Genomic DNA, 11,619 nt, shown 5'->3' on the forward strand with positions numbered 1-11,619 from the left:
AACACGCTAACCCACAGCTCAACCAACAACCCATGGTTTAACAACAACCCATACTCAACTACTGTGTGAACAGCCCTATTTTTTTGGAGAACAGAACTTGCCTTTCTGTGATTGGGAATATGGATCCTCTCGGGCGCGGAATATGAACATGTCTGTTAAAGGCTTTCCAAACTGTAATTACGACTAGCGGGCCAGCCAACCACGCCCCCCTCAGATGTGTTGGACTATCTAGGGGATGCTGGGACTTGTAGTCCAAGACATCTGAAGGGCACCACGTTGGCGACGGAAGATGTAGGATGTCTGTTCAATGAAAGATCGTCACCTTGATAAAGCTGTACGAATTTGGCGTGCGCTGCGGCAGGGATCACCCGCTCTGGGAGCTCTCTCAGAAATAATTTCAGCAAGCTGGCCACTGAGCTGACGTCGCCCTCTGCTGCCAACTCCACTTCCTCTCCGCTCTCATACTTGGCTTGCAGCTGCTCCACTGTTTTCAGGTTCCCGTTCACCCTGAAAAGACCTTCCTGTTTCAGCCCTGTAATCATACATGAGAAAGGAGACAAAATAACTGGTATACCCAACTGCCCTGCGTTAAAAATGCACTGACAGAATAGCGGAGGGCAAAAGCTACACATAACCAACCCCTCAAGCCGGCTTTTCCCTCCCTTTAACAGCAAATAAGGGCCAGAAACTGAGGCCCAGTCTACACATGCAGCAGAATGTGGTGGGAATGAGGTGGCAAAAGATCTGAGGGCCAAATAAACTTTCCGGTCATCACACAGTGTTCTGCATAGTTGTCTTTACCTTTGTGTAAGCAGATGCAGCCTCAACTTGGATTGGGACCACGATACTCTGGGAAAGGGGAGGATAAGCCTTTCCCACCCACCTGTTTTTTCCCCAAAATCCCTCCTCCTTGGGGTGTGTGAGTGTGTTAAAAGAATTAAAAAGCCTCCATTGGCATAAACTCCCTCCACCCCTTACCCACCCCCCGGGATGTCTGAGATGAGCTGCTAATAAAAAAATAAAATCCCAGTGCTTCAGCCCTGGTTCCATTACACCACTGAGTGACTGTTTTTCAATGCCACCTCCCGACACTATAAAATGCTTCATGCTAATTATTATAGACTGTCTGGAAAGGTCCTGAAACAGCTAAGACAGAAAACTTCTATGTACATATAGAAAATCCCACTCTGCCATCTTCTGGACAACAGGACACAGTGCAGAAAAAGTATTTCCTATACCTCCAGTACCAGCCGCAGTAAGCCTAGGTACACCAGTTGCTGTGGAAGATGGGTGGGAGGGTGTTTTTGCACTCAGGTCCTGCTTGTGGGCTTTCGGTCAGCAGCTTGTTGGCTACTGTGTGAACAGAATGCTGGACTAGATGGACCCTTGGTCTGATCTTATGTTCTAATTTCTGTTTAAACCAGAAGTTGAGCAGTTCTGATACTCCCATTGAGATTACATATTACTTCGTCCTCCAAACAAAAGCCCTTTTCAAAACCACAGGACATGATAAATGCGTAGGCCGGAGAGAGAAAGATAGAGCATTCAGAAAAGCAGCACATTGCCATAAAGAGTTACTTCAGTTTAACAAAAAAGTTTAGCTTGTTGCTTTCTTAGGTGTTCTCATCTCACTAGCAGTAAGAAACGGAACAAAGGTAACGCACAGGGTACATTCTGTGAACAGCATCTCCGATTGTGAATGAGTTCTTTGTTAGACAGTTATAAGGTACATCTATACTAGGGTCCATTTTTATGAGTGTTCTTTCTCTATATTGTATGGACGTAATTTAATATATTTATACGCCACTTTCCAGGGCCATGCCATCACAAAGCAGCATTCATGAAAGATAGATACATTATTAGGCACATCATATTGGTATGCAATACTATGAGACAGTGGTTTAAGCATCGTTGATCTAAACTTTACCATAGGGATTCCAATAAATAAAATATTTAGCGTAGAAGCACACAAAGACCCTGTTCAGACGACACGGTGGTTAAGCATTTTGAGCTAAACACAATGTCCCCGTTCAGAAGTCAGGCTTTTTGCCTTAGTCACCGTGGTTAAAGCCATGTTTTACGGTGCCTTCTGAACACAGCCTGGCTTTCTGGCTTAACCACCATGGTTAAAGCCGTGGTTTAAGGTGTCTTCTGAACGGCTTAAAGTGTCATATGAACCATTCTTAACCATGGTGGCTACATAACCATGGCTTAAACACACTCACTAACCATTTGCTGCAAAAGGGTTCGCGGCTTAACCATGGTTTACCATGTTGTCTGAACAGACCCAATGTCAGTTGCACACACGCACACAACCTCTCAGGCAAAGGCACCGTGGAAGAGATACATTTTAAAGCTCTATCTGAAAACCTGCACTGGTAGAGGCTGAGCATAATTAATTCAGAAGGGAATTCCAGAAACATGGGGCTGCCACCAAAAAGGCCCTTGTCTTTTATGCCCAACAACCCAAATGATCTGGTAGGCAGGCAGACATTTATTTAATAGATTTATATACCAATGAACTTTTTTAAAAAAATCCCTAAGCTGTATAACCAGGAGTTCTGAAGTTGATCTTAAAGTACAGGCAGGATCATATGGATGTTAGAACTAGAAGTAATGTAGTAATTAGAGCCACTGTTCTGCAACCTGATACCCTACAGAGAGCTTTGGCTATTGGGCGGTATAAAAAATGTAATAATAAATAAATAAATAAATAAATAAATAAATAAATAGATAGATAGATGTTTGGGACCTTAACTCCCATCTTCCCCAATCAGCATGGCAAATGGTCAGGAATGCTGGGAGCTGTAATCCAAAACATCTAGAGGGCAGCAGGATAAGGACATCTGAGTGTCAAATTAGGATCAGAAAGTCTAGGACAATCCCCACATAGCTCACTGGGTGATATTGGGGCACTCCCTCCCTCCCTCCCTCTCTGCCTAACCAACCTCATAGGGTCGTTGCTGAGAGGTTAAAACCAGCGGAAGGAGAACCATGCTTGCTGTCTTGAGCTACTTGGAGCAAGGGAGGGATGAAAATAAAACGTAAAGTTGCCTTATTTGGGTCAGACCACCAGTATGTATAGTGTATTGTCTGTTTTGCACGGTGGATCACTCCTTTAGAATTCTGATAGTTCTGATGGAAACCTGGAGTGAATTCACAGCCCCACTGATGTCAGAGCCCCCAGCTTCCATTGCCTACAGGAGTACCCTATGCAGATGTCTAAAAGGAGGGGGGGGTGACACCTTTTCAGATTACAGGTGGTTGGATATTGCCTCTCTTTGCTCCCCTGTATCAAAAACTCTTTGTCATGGTTTTTCTACTTTACAGGAAGTTTTTAAGGTACGGAAGCTTTTTTTAAAAAATTAATAAATGGTGCCTTCACTGAAGTGGTGTGCATTCTGTTCTACCGCCTCAGCATCCCACCACCTCGTTCTGCTGCATGTGTCAGTCAGGCCCGAGTCATCCATGCAAAGAAACGGTGGCAAGTGACTTACAAGTGAAGATATGGCTCAGGGAGAGAACATAATTGCTGGCCCATAATCAAACTGGGAGCCCGTAAGATAGGAGTTGAACTTGGGTCTCACATGTCAACATCTTTGATTCTGGGGTCCCCAATACGGCTGTCATACATTCTGGCTGCAATGGATGGCGTGGCGAAGGTGATTAGAGCTCGTGCTGTTTTATAATTATTGAAGATATATTCTATTTTATGTACTGGGTCTTGATTAAAGCCTACAGTCTTTGCAGGGAGGGCTGATGTAAGTTGCAGGAAATACACTATGTGCTCCTGCTGAGATAGGATGCCCACTGGCTTTGGGTAGTTGGTAAAAAACAGGATATGTTTCATTAACTGTAAGTGCCAGACTTTCTTTGTCCAGGTAAAATGTATGTAGGTTGCTTCCCTACCCCTCCCTAAAGGGGGAGATGTTATTTTACTTTCAAGGCTGGTAATTGACCAAGGATCCTGCATTGCACTGGAGTTTTCCATTTCAGCCTGTTTGCACAGAGTGGCATCATAGTGCTGGCATTATGGTGCCCATGGAAACTTCCTCTGGTACCCACTAAGCTCCCTGCCTCTCCTGAAATTATTTTGATTTTTAAAAAATAAATAAAAATACCGCATTTCTTCTATTCTAAGACGCCATCGATTGTAAGGCGCACACTATTTATTTATTTATTTATTTATCATACTTATACCCCACTCCTCAGCCAAAAAAGGCTCTCGGAGCGGCTTACACTTAGCAAAAAAGACAGTCCCTGCCCTCAGGCTTACAATCTAATAAAGACATGACACACAAGGAAAAGGAGTCCAGGAGGGAGGGAGGGAGGAGAGAGAAAGAGAGAGAGAGAGAGAGAGAGAGAGAGAGAGAGAGAGAGAGAGAGAGTCCAACAGGAGCAGGCCCCGATGTTACTTCTGCCTGCTCCTGTCCCCTCGGTCCTCCTTCTTCCCCACAGGGCCAAGATGGCAGTTTGCCCTGTGGGGGTGGGGGAAGAGTCCAACAGGTATATATAATATCAGTACCACCAACAGAAAAAACGCTTTGATTCTAAGAAATAATAAATGCACCCGCGATTCTAAGACGCACCCCATTTTTAAAGATGTTTATATGGGAAAAAAGTGCGTCTTAGAATCGAAGAAATACGTTAATACTGGGAGGCAGGCAGGCATGCTATGCTGCAAAGTGAAACCTCAGCCCCCAGTGCTATGTTTATTTCCACGAATGCACTGTCAGAAAATAAAAATGGCAGGCGGATGCAGATCACTGCTTCATTCTGAAGTCTGCCCAGCAGCCACACAGAAAAAAGAGATCCACATCAGGGGAGGAATGTGCTGTTTGTGTGCGTTTCTCTAAGCATCACCGATTTGCCTTCTGTGAAATGGGTATTTTGTTGCGGCTCGTGGGGGTGAATGTGAGATTCAGTATTTGGGACTCAGAACCCACCTCTTTCTTCTATTCAGTTTCGTGGGCAGGTTCATCGTCTCCCAACCTCATCAGTTTGCGTTCTATGAAATAGGAATTGGAGTGGAAAATTGGGGGTTCGAAACAATCGATTTGTGTTTTGAAGCTTAGACCCCATTTTGCCTTCAGTTCTTACCAAAGTTACTTCTCATTTAGTCAAACCGATTTGTTTGCCATCTGGGAAATAGGTGTTTTGTGACTGCCCTTGGCAACCATGTGGTGAATGGGCAACCCCACCCCACCCCCAGCTATTTTGTGAGAATGCCTAGGGCACACTCTCAAAATTCCAAATGTACTCACCATCCCAAAAGGTTTGGGGATCCCTGCCACCCAAGCAGATATGGACCTTTGAAAACCATTCTGGGCTCCTTTTCCCCATTTCTAAACTATATAATGTAAATACCAGAGCTTGATCTGGGGATAGAGAATGCTGCCATCTTACGGAACCTTGCTGATGGAGCACCTCTCCTGGCACGAACCTACCCGTATACTACATTCATCATCTAAGGCCCTTCTCCGAGGAAGGCCCAGAAGGTGGCAATGAATGAGAAGGGTTTCTTGGTAGCGTCCTCCACTCCATTTATGAAACTATCTCCTTGACGAAGCCTGCCTGGCACCAACATTGTTATCTTTTCAGCACCATGTTAAGCCCTTCCTCTTTTCTCAGGCATTTGGCAACTTATGGTAAGGTTTTAATCAGGTCCTGGATTTTTCTTACTGTTGATTGTTTAAAATTGTTTAGATATCTGTGTTTGTCTGTGTATGCTGTATGTTTGTATTCCAATGTTTTTAATAGTAGTGGTGTAGTGGCTAGAGTGTCAGACTGGGAGTCGGGAGTTCCGGGTTCTAGTCCCCACTCAGCCATGGAAACCCTCCGGGTGACTTTGAGCCAGTTGCAGACTCTCAGCCCAACCCACCTCACAGGGTTGTTGTTGTGAGGATAAAGTGGAGAGGATTATGTACACCGCTTTGGGTTCCTTACAGGAAAAAAAAGTGGGATATAAATGCAATAATAAATAAATAAATATTATACATAATGTATTTTTAAGGTTTTTCAACTTTGTGAACAGCCCAGAGAGCTTCAGCTATTGGGTGGTATAGAAATGTAATAAATGAAATGGCCTTGGTGCAGTTGGTTCCTGGATAGGAGATGATGTGGAAGAACCCCCTCCTCAAGTTGCATGATGGAAGAAAGAGACAAAATATAATTTGTTATTATGAAGAACCATAAAGAAAACCTCCAAGCACCCAGTGGATCCCACATATATTTTTATCTGTAAAGTAAAGGGGGGAAACGTGAAATGTACCACCCCTCTGTCAATAACTAGATTTAAATTCTTCTTGATTTGTCTGCTTGTCTCTGTATTTGGAAAATTAATTTTAATAATTAAATGTACTAAGTAAAATAAAAGAATGTTCATACATCTCCACTATAGATTTAGACTAGTTTAATCATCTTTTGCTCACCCTGAAAGCAGGGCTAGGAATTTCTAACAGAGAAGTCCCCGCACCACAAAACTACAATTCCCAGGATTCTCGGGGTGGGAAGGGGAGAGAGAGCTATGGCAGACTGAGATAAAATTGATATAAGTTTGTAGAGCAGCTATTCCCTGAAAGGTATACTTTCCCTCTCTTACAGCCCTTTTTTTTAAAGGAAGGACTTTGCCTTCAGCTTACCATGCCAAGTCAAGTATTCCACAATATCCCACACCACAGCTGGAATCCCATTCTTGCTCAGCCCCCGCTGCTGCATCTCCTGGAGGCTGACGCCAAAGACTTTTCGGCAAGAGGTCCCCCTCAGCCTGTTCAGCGGCGGCCCTGCGATCTTCTTCATATCTTCTTTCAGCCTGACCGCCGATTTGCTTTGCTTGAAAGAGCAGAGGAAGAGAGAACAGTCAGTCTGAGCGACTACAGGGGGCTGCATGCCTCTCCGAAGCACAAGCCAGACACGAGCGAAAGTGGCCGTTTTGGGGAATAGAAGCCTCTTTTTGAGGGTGTTCACAGCAAAACCCTCTGCGGAGGATAAAACGCCTCTGAAAAGATCTGGGCCTGAAACAGCACCTACATTACACACCAGGATGAAAAGAAAAAAGAAAGCCAAGAGGAGGAGCCTAAATATGTAGCCAAGCAACAGAGGGGATAACTTGGAAGTATCGAAGCTACACTGCCAAAGCAAATGTGGGTGGAACGGAAATCAAAGATTCTCTATGAATGGAAGCCGTCTCCTCCGAAAGGCCAGTGTAAACATAAAGGTAAAGTCCAGAATAAACCTGACACAGTCACATGGCACAGAAAAAAATGGTTGTTTTTTTTTACTCTGCAGTACAGAAGAGCAGTGTTAAAAACAAGCTACTACACAATCTGGATTTTTCCTATAGGTGTGCACCATAGCAGAAAGCCTGACTGGCAGATACGATGTCATCTCATTATCTAATTAGGAAAGGGCGATAGCTCAGTGGTCAGAGCACATGCTTTGCACCGTTGGCAGGATCTACACTACTGCTTATAATGGTTTATAAGGGTTGTGACAACTGTTCAGGCCCAGGACACATTGCATATACAGTTTTCATACCGTTTTAAAAGTGTTATATCCTGCTTGGTGTAGATCAAGCCTTGGATAGCTCCTCCAGAATTTTGACTGGTTCTGACTGAAGCCAAAAGTCACCTGGATTATGCCGACTGTAGAAAAATCTATTTTAAACTGACAATCCTATGCATGTTTACTTGGAAACAGCTCCCACTGTGGTCAATGGATCGTACTCCCTAGTAAGTGTATTAAGCATCACAACCCTCATCTTGTTTCTAGTAAAACTGCAGTTATAAGCCAAACACACTCACAAACCTTCATGCTCAATGCACAAAGATCTATAACGTAGGCGGGGGCGCAAGGATGTTTGGGAGCATGCGAACATCCCATCCACTGTTTATTTATTTATTATTTATTTTTATTATTGTACTTCTATCCCACCTGTTTTCCTCCAAGGAACCCAAGGTGGTGTACATAATCCTCCTCCTCTCCATTTATCCTCACAACAACCCTGTGGGGTAGGTTGGGCTGAGAGTCTGTGACTGGTCCAGTCACCCAGTGAGCTTCCATGGCCGAATGGGGACTAGAACCCGGATCTCCCGACTCCCAGTCTAACATTCTCACCACTGCACCACACTTTAGCTGTAAGTGGGATCCAAGCAAATGCCTACATGGGATTTATATGTTATGCTTTGTAAGCTAAGGGACGAAACCAATGGGGCACTTAATTTTTGCAAACTGCCCAGAGAGCTTCAGCTATTGGGCGGTATAGAAATGCAATAAATAAATTTCTTCAATTCTGTTTCGAAAGTAGCCCCTATTCCTTGCGCTACGGTGATTTAGCGCTTCCAGGGAAACCCAAAATGAGCGGAAACACTCATTTCTGGAAGGAGGCAGGTTGGCGGAAATGTCATAAGGAACCTCCCGCCAACCTGCCTCCTTCCAGAATCGAGCATTTACGATAGTCTCGGGGCTTCCCCTGGGAAGTGTTAAATCCCTTGCGTAAGCGGTGTGCTGCTCCTAACCTGGTACCCTACAGATGTGTCAGGTTGCAGGAGGCAGCCCTATGGTGCTATCTGGCCATGTGTCAATCTGAACCTCCCAGAGAGCTTCGGCTATTGGGCGGTATAAAAATGCAATAAAAATAAATGAATAAATTACTAATGCAAGCAAAGAAGTTCTGCCATTTATATTTCATTCCTTCTTGCAGCAGTAGTTGAGATGAGGGCTTCATAACTCCTATAATTTTACATATGGAAAATAGATAGCAACTTCAGCTCAAGACTACTCCGACATGCCCCATCCCCAAGGTGCTAGAATCCGTGCCTCATGAAGAAGCCTGCACCCATTTACATACATTTTCACCTGCTTGGTTGCCGCTGATCCCACACACTTCCAAGTACATGTAAATACTTCCACCCATGAAATGTTCCCAATGTTTAGAAAATTGGGAGCATTTCATGTGTTCTCAAGCTCCCTCCTTTTCATTCCCTTCCCCTGTAAGAAGCATAAAAGGCATCGTAATTGAACCTATTGAAGGCAGAAGTCAACAGGAACCTGCCAACCTGCTGACTGGGTCATGCTGAGAGTCGTAGCACTTTTTCTGCTAAACATGCGTAGGATTGAACCCTAAAACCTGGCTGCTGATATTTTTAAACTGGGAAGCTGACATACTACAAAGCAAAGTGCTGTCATCGTTATCAGGATTCAAAAGAGTGGTATTGTGTTTTGGAGTTTGGTCCCCACCTCTTCCTTGTTCTTAGGTTCTTGGGGATGGGGCTACTTTTCTTTTAGTCTGGCCAGGTTGTCACCTGGGAGTGTTTTATGACTGGCCATGATAGCCATTTTATCAGCGGACAAGTCCCCCCCCGCCCCTGCATGGCAGCCATTTTGTGAGAGCACCCACAAGACTTTCAAAATTCCAAATGTGCCGACTGAGCCAAAAAGGTTGGGGTACCCAGGTTAGCGTGACACTATGAGAGACAAGCATTTGGCTTGTCTCCTGCTCAGCAAGTCAGAGCTGCTGCTTTGCACATCACTCTAAACAACCCACGGATGGAGCATCTCTGGGTTGTTTTGCTACTCCTTTGAATCACCCTTGGCTCATTCCCAACAACCCAGAGTTTTAAAAGTTCTGTGTTGTTGTGATACGCAAACCAGGCCACTGTCTGGGCCTGCTCTAAGCCACTATTACAAAACGTTACTTTGTACTCTTCAAACGATGCAAGTATTTCCATTCTGAAGGTTGGGGAGAGAAATAGTTCTAAACAAGCATTGTATGTTCTTACAAATCCTGTAACAGAACCACAAGGAAGACAGAGCAAAATGTCCATTGTTTTAAGAACTAAGGCTGTAAGCCAACACACCCTTACCTCAGAGTAAATCCCATTGAACTCAGTCGAGCTAACTTCTGTGCACTGACTTTCAGAACTGCTGAAAAGGCTCAAAGGGGACATAAAAGAGTTGGAAAAACTAGTTCTTTTAGATGTTATTTGTTTTCAGAAAGCAAAGAAGGAGGCATGGTCTTTTTGTCCACCCATCCCCTGAATCCACTAGTCTAAAGTGCCAATGAAAAGGCAAAATTTATGAATGGAAGAGCAAGTCTTTCTCTCTGAAGCATCCACTTTGGAAATGGTTAGTTCAAATTTTTAAAACACACAAGAAATCAACCCTACATGATAATGTTGTTAAAATGCCTTTACACACATAAGAGTTAACAAGCAGCTCATTTTTGAAAAAGGCTGCTTCAAAGGTATCCATACTGGTGGCAAACATGCACATACTTGCTTAGGAGTAAGCCTCTTTTGAGATAAACTGCATTGAGAATTTCAGCCATTTTCACCAACAAAGTGCAATAGGAAAAAACGAGGGGAGTCCTACTTTGGGAAGCAAACTGGATTTATCTTTCTTGCTTGTCTTTCTTTCTAAACACACACAGTCTGGCATTTATGCAACTATCTTAATTGCAAAACCAAACACTACAAACCCAAACACTTTACTACCGGCTATTACAGAAACAATTTCAGGAAGTAGTATCAACCAAAACAAAACAAAATAAACAGGAGAAATGCAAAACAGAATACTTTTTCTTTTTAACAGGGTGATCCTATGCATGTTCGCTCAGAAGTAAATTCCACTGTGATCAGTGAGGCTTACTCTCAAGTATGTATAGGATCACAGCCTTAAACTGCTAAGGCCGCAATCCTATACCCAAATTCCCAGGAGTAAACCCAATTTAACTCAAACAAAGGAGTTACTTTTCAGGAGGCAGTCATAGGATTTTGCTGTTAATTCCCAAATTAAAACAAAACAAAACAAACAAAAAACTTAAAACAAAGCGCCATCATCAATTACAGGAAATTAGGCTAGGACCTTTGCTGCGATTGCATTTGAAGCAGTTACTATAAATTACTAGAGAACGAGCGAGACGCGGATGTCCAGGCTGACTTGTGAAAGATCCATTCATTGCATTCTCTGCCCCAATGAAAGCAAGCAGCGCTGACTAGCTGGGTTCGTTTTACAGCAAAGCAGAAACACTCGCCTGCCCTCACTCAGGCATGACTGTTTTGCTCAACAGTTCGCTGCTGTTCTTGCTTGGCGAGTTTTTGCGAAGTTCAGCCCAGCAGAGCTTTCCCCTTTGGCCCTGTTCAGAAGACACCTTAAACCACGGCTGGAAAAGGCAGAAAGCCTTATTCATTGTGGTTAAAGGTGTCTTCTGAACAGGGCCTCCTTCTCTCCCCCCCCCCCCCCACAAATCACCATATACAGAAGACACAGTGGCTGTACTCACACAGATGGCCAAGGCGCCGGCCCCCATTCTGCAAGAAGAAGATGCCGAGGGGACTAAAACCTTAAGCAGCCTGCTGGCTGGAAGCTCCCGGCCCTCCACCGAGCCACGAAAGCCTTAGGGCTTTGCATCCTGTGGAAGCTCCGACATCAAAACCCAGCAGCCCTAAACGAGATTTCTTCCCCTCGGCCAGTTGGGTTCTCCTTGCTGCTTTGGATACACATGGCTGAGAGCGGCACCAGTGAAATCCGAGACAGCGACTCTTGCATCGGCAGTCTGAAGGAGTCACATGACTCAGGGCTTAAAGCCATCAAGATCTTTTCCCTCGACTTCCAGGGATT

At 44.2% G+C, this 11,619-nt stretch overlaps 1 protein-coding gene across 2 annotated transcripts in view; it reads right to left on the reverse strand.

Moving 5' to 3' along the window:
• The window catches only part of FAM13A (family with sequence similarity 13 member A), a 164,817-nt gene extending 153,490 nt beyond the window's left edge, over positions 1-11,327 (reverse strand). Inside the window, exons 1-3 of one of the 2 annotated variants that reach the window (XM_063136233.1) lie at positions 11,282-11,327; positions 6,642-6,831; positions 323-532 (exon numbers count right to left, since the gene is read on the reverse strand). In XM_063136233.1, the coding sequence (XP_062992303.1) occupies positions 323-532; positions 6,642-6,831; positions 11,282-11,308 (427 nt within the window). In that variant the 5' untranslated portion in view covers positions 11,309-11,327. Of the gene's footprint in view, positions 1-322; positions 533-6,641; positions 6,889-11,281 lie in introns of those variants that run through there. The other variant, XM_063136232.1, reaches the window with a different exon arrangement.
• Positions 11,328-11,619: the final 292 nt, after the last annotated feature.

The sequence above is a fragment of the Elgaria multicarinata genome, chromosome 10, assembly GCF_023053635.1.
Source record: "Elgaria multicarinata webbii isolate HBS135686 ecotype San Diego chromosome 10, rElgMul1.1.pri, whole genome shotgun sequence".
Classification (NCBI taxonomy): Eukaryota; Metazoa; Chordata; class Lepidosauria; order Squamata; family Anguidae; genus Elgaria; species Elgaria multicarinata.